General features: G+C 47.8%; 1 protein-coding gene across 1 annotated transcript in view; it reads left to right on the forward strand.

Moving 5' to 3' along the window:
• Positions 1–2,931: 2,931 nt before the first annotated feature.
• The window catches only part of POLR3B (RNA polymerase III subunit B), a gene marked incomplete at its 5' end in the record, with an annotated part of 54,690 nt that continues 40,519 nt past the window's right edge, over positions 2,932–17,102 (forward strand). Inside the window, 5 exon segments of the mRNA XM_078774491.1 lie at positions 2,932–3,066; positions 3,346–3,507; positions 13,012–13,212; positions 16,635–16,797; positions 16,915–17,068. Of these exon segments, the coding sequence (XP_078630617.1) occupies positions 2,932–3,066; positions 3,346–3,507; positions 13,012–13,212; positions 16,635–16,797; positions 16,915–17,068 (815 nt within the window).

Genomic DNA, 17,102 nt, shown 5'->3' on the forward strand with positions numbered 1-17,102 from the left:
ACTCCATTGAGCACTATCCAGTCTGCACCCCATTGCCCCTCGCAGTTTGTCCGCATTGGGCCGGCAGCGTTAGCTGCCAGCTGCTCGCTCAAACCAGCCAAATGCCACGAGGTAAGGCCCGAAAAGGGGGCGGAGCGCAAGGGTGGGGGTGTGGCCACGTCAAGCGGACATCAAGGGCCGAGCGGGTAAGACCCCATCAACCAACCAGGGCTGAGGCGACATCGCCTGACAGGGTGTGGCTGGACATTCCAGATGGTTCGCTGGGCGTGGCAATAAAACCCTTCGCGCGAGGCCCCCCACCTCAGTTATGAGCCGGGGTCCTCTGTTGAACGAGTGATGAGAAGGGAGAGGCGCTTGTCAAGTTCGGGAGCTGAGTTACGAGGAGAGGAGTGTCAAAGGACTTTTGTGGAAAGGCGCTTTGGTGACATCATTGTGGAAGTGGCGCATTGTACCGAGCGATACCGGGAGCGCATATAAAGGCGCCGGTACAACTATTACGTACGCAGTATAATCGCCAGCTTACCGATCCCTCCCAGTGTAATTGTCCGATCTGCGCCACCGACACGGGACGATCTTGCCTGCCGTCTACCGTCTACCATCACCAGCTGCTTCGTGGTATGAGTCGAGGACCGGAGCGGGCTGTGGACGCCATCGGTGGACCCTCAACCCGACCATGTACAACCCCGTGTGAGTCTGAGTGCGAGGGGGCCCATGTCCAGGGATAAGTAAGACTGTATAAGGCTTCCCTGTGTATCTGCTTCTTCCTCTTCCTTCTACATTGCTTTGCTTCCTCTTCTTTGTACAGAGTGTGTGCTTCTCGTCCTTCCCATACAATTGTAAATAAATTCCTTGTTCTTCCTGTTTTCCTCTTAATTCGACCGTCTTGGTGATTTCTCCATTGGGTAAGCGTGGCATGATTGACAACCGCTCAAATCGGGTTTAGTACCTGTTAACGGCCCGAATCGCGGCTTGCTAATCGCTCGTCGTGTCCACTAACGCCATGGTTCGGGTGGGGTTATTTCCTTGCTTCATGGCCGGTGTTAGTACTTGGGTAATAAGACTAATTCGGCTACAACCATATTTAACACCGACCGGAAGGAACGTGATAGCCCCGGATCGCCTAACAACATATACAATTTGGATTGCAAATTTCTTTATAAACTGGGCTGTGAGGATTAGCTGTTAAACCAGGCGTTGTGCATAATGAGTATGAAGAGACCCGCGAGTGCTTCGCCAAGCACAACTCGTACCAAGAAGCAGCGACAGAGTGCAACTTTTGCGATACAGATAGACATTATTAAAAGATAGCATAGTGAAGGAACAACGCAAATTGGACATATACATGGAATCGCTGCATCTGCTGTGCATTCAATTGTTCAAAGTTCTCCGAAAGTGAAGGTCCGACTGTACCACTCGGAAAACTCATGAGCACATGGCTACCTCAAGCCACAGCTTCCTGCCATATGGAGGTCAAATCCTAAGGCTTGGATGACTGTGTCATCGGGCCAGGACTATATAATTAATTTATGCATGGAGGGTGGTCAAAGGGGTGGCAAAATGTACTGTATTATCGAACGAGAAGTTCGATTCTTTCTTTCCTGGAAGTCTTGGCAGTGTCCATATGTTTTATACCTCTCCCACCCCCCCCCCCCCCTTCTCATGCCTCCCCCCCAAAGCCCTCTCCCTCCCACAGTTCTCTCGATGTCTCCATGGCTCTCGGTCCCTGCTCTCAAATGTTGTGTTTGTGTCCTTCCCCCTCTCTCCCCATCTTGTCTACCGCGCCCGATGTTATTTGTTTTGTGTGTCTGTTTGTCTTTCTGTGTGATTAATGTTCGCTCTTTCACGAGCCTCGATCTTGTATACAAAAAAAAACAAACAAAAAAAAAACACAACGAGTGTTGCATCTGTGCAGGATGGGCAAGGGCATTGTCTATAATGAGTAAAGCTGTGTTGGTGAGATTGCTCTCCTTGGTGTAATTTTCAATGAAGCTGGAGAAGGCTCGAAGTTGGGAGGGGATTGACATTTTCTCAAGCAGGGATTAAACCCATGTCCTTGTAAAATGCCTTTGTCTGAGGTCATTAATTACTTTTAATGGTGTGTATATATATGCATCTGGAAGTAAGATCATTGGCTTCAGGTCATTTATTGTCACATATCTTTGCATATCTTGCGGGATTGTGGGTTGAACCGGTGACCATGATGGGTGGGGAGGGGATTTGAAGGCTTGAAGTAGGGAGACATTTGATGCCTTAGAGTTTGGGAGGGGGAGGGTGAGGACTTGGGGAGGGGGGGGGGGGGAGGAGGGGGATTGGGAAGCGGAGGCTGATTACTTGGGTTTTCTGAAGGGGTGGGTGTGGTTGGGAGGTTGGGAAAATAGAGGACCTGAGGTCGTATTTTACATTATGTCTAATTTCCAGAGGCCCCTGCGAGCATTTATTATCCGACCAAATCAGGAACCTTTTATAAGGACGCATCAGGAGCACACCAACAACAACAACCTCCAATCAGAGTTTATCCAGAGCTAGCCGTGTCGTGAGACTTGTGTCACGACTAACAGAAATAGACAGGTAACAGTTAGTGCCAGATTATGGTAACATTTTGCCTTGCAACTCAGAGATATGTGGTATCATATATTAATGCACATTTCTACCACACGCACTTGCAAAATACTGCAATTACTTCACTTCATGTTCTGAAAATATCTGAGTTATTTTCCGAGTTGACAGCACAACTTGGCTCCATTTGGACTCTGCTTGGAAGAGCAACCGAGTTTTAGATTGAGAACTCGATTTGGGTGCAGCACTATGCTAATGCTTCTTCTTTTTACTTATTTTAAAATACAAAATGTCTGGAAAAATGAGAAAATGAATATCAGATTTCTGCTCAAGTCTAATGATTATAACTGCTGCCCTGTGGTGATCCTTACACAGGTTAAAGATTTCAATTTCCGGTCCAAGTGCTTGTACATTGCTGTCATGGTGCGCCGTGTCATCTTGGCCAAAGGGAGCCACAAAGTGGATGACCGCGATTACTATGGCAACAAGCGACTTGAACTGGCTGGCCAGGTGACTGTTCACTTTTGACATTACTCCTAAACAATGAAGCTAAAAGGGTTTTCAAGGAACCTCTATAATGTGTGGTGTGGGTGTTAGTTGCTGCTTTTGGGGTTTTTTTTGTTTGTTTGTTTGCTGTATTATAGCATTCACAAATATGCTTCAAGTCTTCCATAATCAAAAAAATGTATGATTGTCGCACCAAGTTGGAAGTTGTATTGTGAATGTTCTTTCAAATTTAGGAAGATACTGCTGTCATCTTTTCTTGATGTTGTTTTGGTTCGATTTTAGCTCCTCTCACTGCTGTTTGAAGATCTTTTCAAGAAGTTCAACTCTGAGCTGAAAAAAATCGCCGACCAGACGATCCCGAAGCCCCGTGCAGCGCAGTTTGACATCGTCAAACACATGCGGCAAGACCAGATCACCAATGGTCTTGTAAATGCCATATCCACCGTACGAGTCACATGCAGCATACAATCACACATTGCTTTTGCTTTATCACACAAATGAAGTGCACCAATTTTGTTTGAATGATTTTCATGATTTCAAAGCCATTTTGTACAACATATTTATGTGCCATTCATTTGTGGAACAGCAGCCCTTTAGATTTAACCTTTTAGAATTACCCTTTTAGAATTACCCTTTTAGAATTACCCTTTTACAATTACCCTTTTACAATTACCCTTTTAGAATTACCCTTTTAGAATTACCCTTTTAGAATTACCCTTTTAGAATTACCCTTTTAGAATTACCCTTTTAGAATTACCCTTTTAGAATTACCCTTTTAGAATTACCCTTTTAGAATTACCCTTTTAGAATTACCCTTTTAGAATTACCCTTTTAGAATTACCCTTTTAGAATTACCCTTTTCGAATTACCCTTTTCGAATTACCCTTTTCGAACTACCCTTTTCGAACTACCCTTTGGAACTACCCTTTGGAACTACCCTTTGGAACTACCCTTTGGAACTACCCTTTGGAACTACCCTTTGGAACTACCCTTTGGAACTACCCTTTGGAACTACCCTTTGGAACTACCCTTTGGAACTACCCTTTGGAACTACCCTTTGGAACTACCCTTTGGAACTACCCTTTGGAATTACCCTTTGGAATTACCCTTTGGAATTACCCTTTGGAATTACCCTTTGGAATTACCCTTTAGAACCGACCTTTCAAATTTACCTTACGAATTAAATTTTCAGAATCACCCCCACCCTTTAGAACAGCGGTTCCTGGGGGTCGTGGTCGTGGTCGTGACCTGGGGGTCGTGACATAGGCGAACAAAATACTGTGTGTGGTATGTTCCTTTGTTAGGTGCCTAAAAATGGGCTCAACAAATTGATATGTTATTTATGACCCCTTCATGACCCCCGGAAAACCCCCAAATGACCCCCAGGTTAGGGACCGCTGCTTTAGAATCACCCTTCAGAATTAAACACTGTGTGTTGTAAAAATCAGATCTACAACATTGTCCCAATAGTAGGTTTAATTCAGAATCGATCTCTAGTAACACCTGTAAGAAATCAGCAAGAATAATATCAGTATACCGTAATCATAGAAGTAATAATGAATTGGCAATTGGTACAAGCAAGCTTGGAACACCCAGCAATACACACCATTCGTATATGCACTACCACACAGGATAAATGTCACAGGAATGAATCGGAGCAATGTCCGTCCGAGTTCTTATGGAAGCCCCTCGGTGGTCGGAGCCAGCATAGCACCTGGGTTCAACTTAGACACAATTTCATTACATTCTCCCCTCCGTTAAAACTACACTACCACTAGGGCTGAACTCAAGCTAGCAAAGCATAGTAGCAGAGTAATCAGTTAGCAACGGTCCATGTCAGTCAGTCCAACCATAGCGGTCGGGGCGGCAAATTTCTCTCGAGGCGCGGGTCCGGTAAACACCGGGTACAACATCCCCGAGGCCGGAATCCCCCGCATCGGAATATCCACCTAAATCGGGTGTCGGCGGTGGCCCCGCAGGGCCATCCGGCTCGGGTGCACGTAGCGATGGGGAAGCCGGTAGATTCAGCATTGTCGGATCAACTGTGTCGTAAGCCGGCTCGTCAATATCCCCGCATGGGGCCAGATGGCGCACCAAGACCGTAGACTCCCGTCCATTGGGCAACAGCACACGAGCGTGCTCGGGATTGGCTTGGAGAACGTGCACCTTGTCTACAAGCGGGTCATATTTACTTGTGCGAACCGCCCGTTTGAGAAAAGCCGGTCCGGGCTCAGCAAGCCAGCCCGGCAGAGGACGGGTACTGCTTGAACGCCGCAGGTAACGAAACGTACGGTTGTGGGGGGTTTGATTTGGAGCGGTGCACAATAAAGTCCTGATCGAGCTTAATGCCCCGGGTAGCGACCAAGCCCATTGGTCCAGTCCTAGTCCGCGGGACTTAAGGCTCAGAGTAACGGCCCTCCATATAATGCCATTAAAGCGTTCTACCTGTCAATTCGCCTGTGGCCTATACGGAGTAGTATAGCTAGAAGCGACATTATGCTGGAGCAAGAAGTTCCTCACATCTTGGGACAAGAACACCGCACCTCGATCGGTGTGTACATAGGCCACAACATAGAAAACAAGTTCCGCAGACACCGGATAACCTTAGCAGCAGACATATCACCACACGGGAAAGCAAAAGGGAATCTAGAGAACTCCAACGATCGTGAGTAGATAACGAGAATTACTCGAAGCGGGTGAAGCCGGCAGGGGTCCTTTGGAGTCCATTGCTAATCTCTCCCACGGCCGAGTGGCCTGGACCAGCGTACCCATCAGAGGTTTGTAGAAGCGAGGTTTGAGTTCAGCGCAAACGGAACAAGTGCGACAGAGCCAACGAACATCCTCAACGGAATAGGGCAAGTTACGACTGCGCACATAATGAGCGAAACGCGTCACGCCGTGATGGCACAAGGTGTCATGAAGAACACGCAGATCCTCAAAGGAGGTGAGGCTCGCACACACCGCAGGCCGTGATAAAGCATCGGCAACGAGGTTATCCCGCCCCGGGCGATATTTGATTGTGTAGCAGAAATCGGCGAGCTGTGTGATTTTCTCATTCTTAATGCGTTGAGCATGCTGCGTGTCACACATAAAGGTAACACTCTGTTGATCTGTGATGATTTGAAAACATCGACCGAGCAAATTCTGATCAAATTCAAATTCGACAAGTTCTGGTGTGCGATAGAGAAGCTGATGGAAAACGTGAAAGATGAGGAAGTTGTTGTGGCAGGAGGAGACCTAAATGGACATGTAGGAAGGAGTATGGATGGTTTCGAGGGAGTTCATGGGGGTTACGGATTTGGTGTGAGAAATGGAGAATGTGAAAGGATTTTGGAGTTTGCTGATTGAGCTGATAAGTTGATTTGTAATACTCAGTTCCAGAAAGAGGATAATAAGCTTGTTACACGTCGGGTGGGTCGACGACAACCGTTGACTACCTGATGGTGCGTAGGCGAGATAGGGGGCACCTCCGGGACACAACGGTGATCCCGGGGGACTAGGCTGTTTCACAGCACCACTTGGTTGTCTGCGACATAAGGGTGAAAGGTGTGAGGAGAGCTCGGCGGGTGAAGTACCAACCGAGAATGAAGGTGTGGAGGTTGAAAAAGGTGACAGTAAGGGAGGCATTAAAAGAGAGGCTGAGTAGGGTCGAGGATGATGTGGTTGAGCTTGAAAGTGGATGGATGTCAATGAAAGCTAGTCTGTTGGGAGCTGTTGGTGAGGTATGCGGATGGACAAAAGGACCACCGAGGCACTCGGAAACATGGTGGTGGGATGATGAAGTTGGAAAGGGGATTGACGAGAAGAGGAAGAAGTTCAAGGAGTGGCAGAAGGCGAAGGGTACGGGAGCAGAAACAGCAGAGCATGAAAGTTATAAGGCAGCCAGGAAGGCTGCAAAGAAAGAGGTAGCAAAGGCGCAGGAGGCATGTTGGAAAATGTTCGGAGAACGCTTGGATTCGGAAGAGGGTCAGAAAGCAGTATTCAGGATTGCAAAGCAGATAGCGAAAGAGAGGTGTGATGTGATGGGGGTGAGTTGCTTGAAGGATGAAAGTGGGACAAATCGTTGTCGACCCAGATGGAATTAAAGGAAGATGGAAAAGATATATGGAAATGCTGTTGAATACAGAGAATGAATGGGATGGCAACATAGAGAGTAACCCAGTTTTAGGACCGGCAGAGAAGATAACTGAGAAGGAAGTTGAGGAAGCGATAAAAGCAATGAAGGGTAGAAAAGCGGGAGGGCTGACTGGAGTTGTGGGAGATATGTTGAAGGCAGCAGGAAGTTGGGGTGTGAAGAGAATGACACAGATCTCTAATCTGGTGGTTAAAGAAGGCCACATTCCAGTGGATTGGGAACTGAGTACCCTCGTCCCTCTATACAAGGGGAAAGGTGACCCTCTGGAGTGTGGCTCGTACCGGGCGATAAAGTTATTGGAGCATGGAATGAAGGTATTGGAAAGGGTGTTGGAGGGGAGGATGGGGAGGATAAGGAAGAAAGTGAAGATCGACGAAATGCAGTTTGGATTTATGCCAGGAAGAGGAACGACAGTCGTGCTTTTCATTGTTACGCAGTTGCAGGAGAAGCACATGGAGAAGAGGAAGAAGTTGTTTCTTGGGTTTGTTGATCTGGAGAAAGCATTCGATAGGGTTCCACGCAAAGTAGTGACATGGGCAATGAGGAAGTTAGGAGTGGAGGAATGGTTGATCAGAGTAGTGATGGCAATGTACAAAAGAGCGCGCACAGCTGTAAGGACGAAGGACGGGAACAGTGGTGAGTTTGAGGTGAAGGTGGGATTGCATCAGGGGTCGGTACTAAGTCCACTACTATTGGTAGCTGTGATGGAGGTGCTGGCTCAGAACGTAAAGGAGGGTGTACTGTGGGAGTTGTTGTATGCAGATGATCTGGTGTTGATTGCGGAAAGTATGGATGGACTGAAGGAAAAGATGAACAAGTGGAAGGAATGTCTGGAGACAAAAGGTCTGAAGGTGAACATCGGAAAGACGAAGGTGATGGCAAGTGGTAAAGCATGTGGTGAGGTGGAAATAACTGGGAAGTGGCCCTGTACTGTGTGTAGGAAGGGTGTCGGAGTGAACTCCATTCAATGTACAATGTGCACTGAGTGGGTTCATCAAAAATGTCGTGGTCTGAGAGGGTCATTAACCAGTGTGGCAGCTACATTCAAATGTAAGGTGTGCACAGAGGGAGCTGCAGATGGAGGAAATGTTGAGTTGGATCTTGGAGACGGCGTGAAGCTGGAAGGTGTGAAAACATTTTGCTACCTCGGAGACATGCTGAATGGAGAGGGTGGATCAGACTCTGCAATATTGGCTCGAGTGAGATGTGCATGGAAGAAGTTTCGGGAACTGAGTGGCGTGCTGATGATGAGGGGAGTGTCATTGAAGCTGAAGGGAAAGGTGTATGCTGCATGTGTGAGAAGTGTTATGATTTATGGGAGCGAGACATGGGTAATGAACGTAGAGCAGCAACGAAGGTTGGAAAGGGTGGAAATGCGAATGGTTCGACGGATCTGCAGAGTATCGTTGAGAGAGAGAGGAAGACAAATGATGAATTGCGAAAGATGATGGGAATAGAGCCTGTGATTGATGCTGTGAAGAGGAACAGGTTGAGATGGTTTGGTCATGTGTTGAGGAAGGATGAAAGTGACTGGTTGAGAAGAGTGATGGAAATGAATGTAGAAGGAAGTAGAGGACGGGGAAGACTGAGAAAGACTTGGCTAAAGATGGTGGAAGAAGAAATGCTGGCAAGGGGGTTAACAAGGAGAGATGCAGAAAATAGGGCAAAATGGAGAAGATTGTCATGGGGACCGCCAGGCTAGGCGTCGAACCAGTTCATTTCCGGTGCGACCGGGCCGAGTATCGGCCCGGCCATGGCCGAAGCCGTTGATTCCGCCGTAGCACGCTAACGCGTAGGCTTGCGCGTCCCTGGTCCGCCGGGGCTCCGCGGGTGTCCTACCGTGCCTGGCGCCGCTATTCTCTCAACTTCCGGGAGTAGGTGCCGGTGCCCGGGGACGGATCTCGCTGTCTAAACATGGTAGCGCTAGGCCAGTGGGACCGCCGGGACCCACGTGCACTCACAAGGTGTTCTGCGTGTGGGTGGCAGTATCAGACCGGGGCGCCCAAACGCGTCCCGGCTAAAGTTCATCCTGATGCGCCCACATTGTGCGGACAAACCCCACCAAGTCGAGGGCCACGTGGTCAGGAAAACCTCCTTCTGTCCCTTCTGGTCACACTGTGCCTATCGGCCGCCTCGAAGACCGAAATTGTGTCGGTTACCGATCCTTCGGGTTCGGAACTATGTCACCCTGAATTTTGCCCTATATTTTGCTCTCGTAGGGAAAATGGCCTTTAAAATGCATGTTGTTGTTGTTGTTGTTGTTGACCGAGCAAATATGGACGCCAACGCCTGATTGACTCGTCGATGGCATCGGCCTCCTTTTCGACAGATGAGCGTCTTCGTTCCGCGGAGGAGAGTCCTTGAAAAGAATGCCACAGGTCGCCCCCTTTGAGAGAGTGTAGCAGCTATCGCGTGGTCCGATGCATCGCTTTCCAAAACGAAGGACTTGTTTTCGTCAATCGTCGACACAGCGGCGCCAGCGATGTCGGACTTCAGGACATGAAAAGCGGCCTGAGCAGCGTGACTCGTGGGGAACGCATCGCAATCCACAAGCGGACGAAGCTTCTCTGAAAAATTTTGAACCCACTTAGAATAATGAGCAAACAGCCCGAGAGCACGCTCAAAGAAGCACGATCGCGGGGCGGGGCCATGTCGAGCAAGGGTCGCAGACGCTCCTTATCCGGAGCGATAGAGCCGTGGGTCACGGGGTACCCCAGGAGATCTATCGTGCGAGCAGAATAGCGACATTTAGCCTCGTTCATAGTCAGTCGATACTTGTGCGCAACCTCGAGGAAGCGCTTCAGATTAGCATCATGATGGTCTTTGTCATACCCGCAAACTGTGAGATTATCCAGATAAACAAAGACATCGGTTAAATTCTCCTTAGCAATGAGGTCGTCCAACCCTGGTGTTGGGCTAGCGGCTAGGGTGCCGGCTTAGGATCCTAGGATCCTGGGTTCGAATCCCGGTCGATCGCTGAATTAACACCAGGGGGGTTGACTCAGCCTGTCATCCTTCCGAGGTCGGCTAATTGAGTACCAGTTCACTGGTAATTCCCTGTTTGTCGATAAAGGCGGCAAAAAGGGTTGGCGTCAGGAAGGGCATCCGGCCGTAAAACATTGCTTCAAAAAGGGGACCGAAAAACAACAACAACCACGGTTCCCGAAAAAGGCCAACCCCCGCCTTGCGGGGAAAAATGGCCTCTAAAGGTGGTTATTAATGAGGTCGTCCATAGCCCTTTGGAAGCACGCAACCCCATTCGTGACCCCGAAAGGGAGCCGGGTGAACTGGTACAACCTCTGTCCGGATTTAAATGCAGTGTCGATGCGATCTGCCGCGGAGATTGGAATCTGATGTTACGTGGTACGTAGATCGAGAGTGCTATATACCGAGTACTGTGCCACCTGTCGTACCATGGAATCCATTCCCGGGAGTGGGTAGGCGTCCAATTGGGTAAACCGATTAATCGTCTGCGAATAGTCGATTACCATGCGTTTGCAGTGTGATTCGGTTCGTACCACCAAAACTTGGGCCCGCCAGGGCGACCGACTAGGTTCTATGGATACCTTCCTTTAAGAGTTGCGCAGTCTCTTCAGCAATGAATTGCGTGTCAGCCCGTGAGTAGCGTCGCGATTTAACAGAAACCGGTGTACAGTCAGTAGTCATATTGGGAAACAGCGACAGTGGCTCAATTTCCATCCCTGCAAGAGCACACACAGCAAGAGTATCAGCACCACCAAATTCCATTTCCAAATGTCCATGTTGCCGGAGAAAATTGTGTCCTCGCAAAACTTCTGCACATAATGTAGGTAAGACCATTAAATGCACATCCGGAAACATTCGACCCTTAATCACAATCACAAGCAAGTCAACATTCCCCCCGAGTGCTCCTTGAGAAGCCATGAAAATTCTGCGTTTTGTTCCGAGAATCGGCTAGCCATGCTTCTGAACAAGTCGTAAATCGACATAACGATCAGTGGAGCCCGTTTCGATTAAAGCATTTACAAATTTCCCTTCAATCATGAGTGGAATGACAGCACTGGACAGGCCCGGTGGCCCTGCAGTAGTCGAGAGGTGGCGCTCGAGCCTCGCGTGTGGATCCGATGCCCGCTAATGTCTTTCGTGTAGTCAAAGTCGAACGTGGGACGGTCGGACCGTCGGTAGGGGGCGCTCGTGCCACGCGCGGAGATCCCTGCTGTCATGTTGTCAAAGTCGATCGCAGGTCGATCGTGCCGCCACTGGAGGGCGCTCGTGCCACGTGCGGAGATCCGACGCCAACCTCGGGGAGCCAAACCCGGAAGTGTGCTGGGCGTCAAAAGAATTCCTGTCAAGGACGGTCGAGCTGCGTACCGCTGTGATTGCATGAATTGTTTAGTCGGTGCGGCAAGCCTCATCAAGGTCGAGTGCTCAGCTCGGGGCCCACGGAGAGGGGCGATTCCAATCAAGGCCGCGGGAGCTGCCGATTGTGTCGCGGCCGGAGAGAGAAGCACATTCAGCATCGAGCGGGTTCGCCGGCCCCGCGACGAACGACAAACTTTTACAAAGTGACCTTTCTTCGAACACAAATGACACGTCGCCTCCTTAGCCGGACAAACTGACCTGAGATGGTTCCGGTTCCCGCAGAAATAGCACTTACCGTTACTTCCTGGCTTGGGTCCAGCAGCGACGACCGCTGTCAAACTCGGGTCGGGGTCCCCAAGCGCATCGGGTGCCTCCAATTCCGGCGAGGATGCAGCATCCTCTAGCTCGGCGGTAGCTCTCTCTGGGCGCGTTGGTCGGGATATCCCTGCAGTGACGTATGGGCGTTCATACGCGTCGGCTTGTACCTGCGCTTCGGTGTACTGGTGAGATAGCCGAAGAGCTGTTTCTAGGGTCAAATCGGCTTGTTCGAGTAGTCGTCTGATGACCGGCGATCTAATGCCTGAGACACAAGCATCGCGAGCAATGTCATCGCAAACTTGTGCATGGGTGCGTGTCTCGGTGGTACAGTCCTTCAATAATCGTCGGAGGTCTTGAGCGAATTGGTCAATGGTCTCCGTGGGTTCTTGTCGACGAGACGCGAGTAGATATTGGGTGTAGACCATGCTCCGAGTTTTGATGTCGATACGTTTCAGTTCGTCCACAGCAGCATCGTACGTTGCGCACTGAGAGATGGACATGTACACAGCATGGTTCACTTTGGAATGCAACACCACAAGCTTCGTGACAGCGGTGAGTTCCTTCTGCGCATCCAGATGACTGGTCAGGAGCTTCAACCAGTGTAGCAGTTGTGCAGACGCGTCCGGCGCTTGGGGGTCCGCGCAGAAAATTGGAACTTGTATCAGCTTATGAGCCATGTTGTTCTCGTTCAGGACGAAGAGACGATTCTCTAGTAACACCTGTAAGAAATCAGCAAGAATAATATCAGTATACCGTAATCATAGAAGTAATAATTAATTGGCAATTGGTACAAGCACTTGGAACACCTAGCAATACACACCATTCGTATACACTACCACACAGGATAAATGTCACAGGAATGAATCGGAGCGATGTCCGTCCGAGTTCTTATGGAAGCCCCTCAGTGGTCGGAGCCAGCATAGCACCTGGGTTCAACTTGGACAATTTCATTACACGGTGGTTTGGAACGGTTCTTCTTCATTTTTGACAGACGGATGGACATGGCCAAATATTGAAGCAGCTTCACCTCTCGAAAGTGTGATTTGTTGCATGGTGAAAATCTATGAAAATAAACACAACTATGATATTGTGTTTTTTTACATTATATTATTTATGTTCAAACTATTAACTGTAAAGTTTTCTTCCCCCTTTAGGGAAACTGGTCGCTCAAGCGTTTCAAGATGGAAAGGCAGGGTGTGACGCAGGTCCTCTCCCGACTGTCGTACATTTCTACATTGGGAATGATGACACGAATCTCCTCCCAGTTTGAGAAGACTCGGAAGGTCAGCGGTCCACGTTCTCTGCAGCCTTCGCAGTTTGGCATGCTGTGTCCCTCGGATACTCCTGAAGGAGAGGTAAGTCTGCTTTTTCATGAACATGCCACAGTTCATCCTATGTTTTGTATTGGTCAACAAAGAAAGTAAAAATTTTGGAGGGAGGGAGGTATGAATCAATTCCCAATTTTACTTGAATCCAAAGCATGTACCTCAAGAATCAAGGAAGCTGCATGACTGCAGTAGTAAAACAGAAAACTGTACTGCAATTGTGTCAACAATATTGTTTGTTTTGCTTCTGTTTGCCTTTATGTTCCATTTAAATTTTTTTTTTTATGTATTTGGTTTTTAAAAGATGCAAGGGAATTGAAATAATCATTAATTTGATGATGGTATAACATTAAATGGCTTGCTCGTGTTTGATGTCGTGAAACCTTTAAAATTCCATAATCACATGAACTAGAACGGCACTCGGTGGAGTGGAAACCTTCGCCAGGCTGAACAGTTTGTTTTGTATGCCACAGATAGGCTGGATCTGCATCCGCAACTTAAGCAAAACCTAATCGGCTTGTTCTTGGTGCCTACCAAACTCATGTTGAAAACCCTTGCTATTACTACAAATTCATGTAATATATCCAAGATTGTACAATTCTTTGTGAATAATTTTGTGTACGTTTTAAATTGTCCTTAATTATATTGTCTAAAATGGTGCATTCAATTTGTACCGCGACCTGTTCGATCTGGTCCGTATGTTTGACAAAGAGCAACAGATGAGGAACCAAAAGACCGTGGAAACCGACAAAGGAAAAAATGCACTTTGCATTTGTAGTTCCTTGTACGAGTTCAAGCCAGCGTTTGGTGGTTTGCATTATACGAAGTGAGCAGGATGCTGCAGCTGTTACGGCTGGATACAAAATACAATATCATGCATGTTTGTAAAAAGGACAGTTACTTTTGTGTGTGGAAAAAAAAAAAAAAAGGTTGTTACCAAACTGTGAATGATGTGTATATATATACATTGTTGCGGATTCGGGTGTCGGCGCTCCCCTTATCAAGTGGGGGGGGGGGGGGTTAATCCCCTTGTCTTTTAAGCTGGCCGTCCCCCAATCCTGGAACCTATGACGCTCCTTCCGGTCGGAATTAGCTAGGGTGATTGGTAAATGAAGTCCCAAATATCTACTTACTAACCCGACCGTAAAGCAGGGAAATAACTCCCGCTCGAACCACGGATAAGATGGAATTTGCCAAGCGGTTAGCAATCCGCGGCCCGAGCCATTAACAAAGACTAACCCGATCCTGAGCGGTTTCCAAATCGTGCCACAGGTACTCAATTGAGAAAAGACGGAGGCGATCGGATTAGGGAAAAACCAAGAAAGAACAAGGTACATTTATTAACAAACCAAAGAGGAAACGAAAGGAATATACAAGGAAGAAGAAACAAAAGGATACAGGGCAATCTTATCTATACAGTCTTAACTTATTACGACCCCAAGACAAACAGACACACTCACACGGAATTGTAGTGGTAGGGAAGGAAGGTCCAGGCAGATGGTCCGGCTCCTCGTCCGGTCCCGACCCGTGCCGTGGTGGTGATGGAAGCAGGCCGGCAGCGCGCCGCGTTGTCCTTGACCACGAGCGGACGTTACATATATCGTGGGGACTGGGAGGCCACATACGTAATATGTAGCTCGTGCCAACGCTCTCTCTCTCTCCCGAACAATGTTCGTATCACCAAGCTCTCTCTCGGCGCAGTCCGTGCAATCAGCGCCTTTGCGCAGTCCTTTGAAACAAGCGCGCCTCCCGATCAATAAGTTCATAAAGCGCCTTTCCCAACGAGTCCGTGAAAGGACTTTGCGCACGCGCTTATATAATGCGCTCGCAGATCAATGCGCACACTTCGAAACCACGCCCGCCAGTGAGCTCACTTCAGCCCTCGTTGGTTGGCGAGGGCTCACCGGCTCCGCCCTTGACGGCGAGTTGACAGGGCCACGCCTCGTTCCCGGCGCTGCGCCCCCTTCTTCCTCGAGCTTGACCGCGTGGTTAATGGCGTTTGTTTGAGCAAACTTCAGCTCAACGCAGCGAACGCTGCTGGCAAGCGGAGACGCGTAATCGAATTGGGAGAGAGGTTGGCAAAATGGCCAGAATGGATTGGGACCTATTCTTATTTCATTGATGCAACACAAATTAAACTATTGGGAACACGGCCTTACCTGAAACACATATTAAGGAAATAACTAAAGTTCCTATGGTGGCCTACATGTTGCATATGGACTAACTATGGGTGCGACCTTTAACCCTTTAACTGATGGAATATTTACAAGAATTATTTACAAGTGAGGGTTCTAAAAACCGCAACAATATATATATGGGGTTTTTTTGTTTTGCTTTTTTATTAAAATGCTCCGCATTATTGCAAACTGATCATCTATTCGTGTGAAAATGAAAACGGGACTGTCCAACTTTCTTGCTGGCCATATAATGCAACCCTACCTACACGATGAATGGTCTTCCCGTTGGGCAACTGTGATCAATCAGAGGGTGCAGCGCAATACGGACTTCTCTGCACTCAGCGATGAGCCCTGTTTTTTACTTAACAAGTGCGGTGAAAGCCTTGGACACCTTGGAGTGTCAACGACGCAGGACACTGTACATTTATATCAGTCGCCGTCATTGGGATTCAGCTGTGTGATGTGGAATTTGTGTGGTGGCAAACAAACGTTTTCATTGCCTTCTATATTCCTCATTTATTACCTACACCACCCAAGGTGGATGGAGGTCGAGTTTTCACCTCTGTTTGTCTGTGAACAGGATATCTCAAAAAGTTGTGGATGGATTCGGACAAAACTTGGTGGGGAGGTTGTGTATTTGACGAGGACGAGTTAATTCAATTTTGGTGAAGATCTGAATCCGGATCCAGATCGGAGAATTCTTTAAGTGATTCTTCACCATTGAGTGTTGGGGCTAAAACCGATATATAGCAGGATATCTCAAAAGGTTATTGACAGATTTGGACGAAACTTGGTGGAGAGGTTGGGTGTGAGACGTGGACGAATCGATTCGATTTTGGTGAAGATCTAAATATGGATTCAGATATGAGAATTATTTAATTTTTTAAAGTAATTCTTCACCATTGAAAGATCGGGTGAAAAGCGATATTTAATATGATATTTCAAAACGTTATGGACGAGTTATGACTAACTAAGTGGATGAGTTGGTTCGGTGACAAGAACAAGCCGATTAGATTTTCGGTTCAAGTCCGAATCCAGATCCGGCCTATCAGTGGGATACAAAACATAAACTGTTCAGCTTGGTGGAGGCATACCTCCAACTATGCTCTCTACCGAGTGCTGTTCTAGTTCTGGACATGTTCCTTCGTTATTTTTATATTTCATTAAAGTCTCTGTTTTATCGAGCATCACATTGATGCTGATCATGCGCTGTTTATTATGACTTTTTACATCTTTCTTACAGTTTTAATCTTCAGTCATGTTCTTCCATTCCAGGCCTGTGGCCTGGTAAAGAACTTGGCACTCATGACTCACATCACGACAGATGAGGAAGAGGGTTCCATTGTGAGGCTGGCCTTAAATTTGGGTGTAGAAGACATCAGCTTGCTGTCTGGGGAAGAGCTCAGTTATCCAACTACTTTTCTCGTCTTCCTCAATGGTAGCTTATTTATAGATGCAGTTTTCACCTGGGGCAATGCAGTTCATGGAGTTTATTCTCTAGATTGCTACCAACATAACTTTCTGTTAAAATCTCTCCATTTTGTATCCCGATCAGGTAATATTCTGGGTGTTATCCAGGATCAGAAGAAGCTGGTGAAGACTTTCCGCTTGATGCGCCGTGCGGGTTACATCAACGAATTTGTTTCAATTTCTACAAACAACTCTGACCACTGTGTGTACATCTCCTCAGATGGGGGACGCCTGTGCAGGTAATGGATGGGACGGTTTGTAAGACCATAGCAG

Source organism: Myxine glutinosa, chromosome 3, assembly GCF_964187855.1.
Source record: "Myxine glutinosa chromosome 3, kmMyxGlut1.1, whole genome shotgun sequence".
Lineage (NCBI taxonomy): Eukaryota > Metazoa > Chordata > Myxini > Myxiniformes > Myxinidae > Myxine > Myxine glutinosa.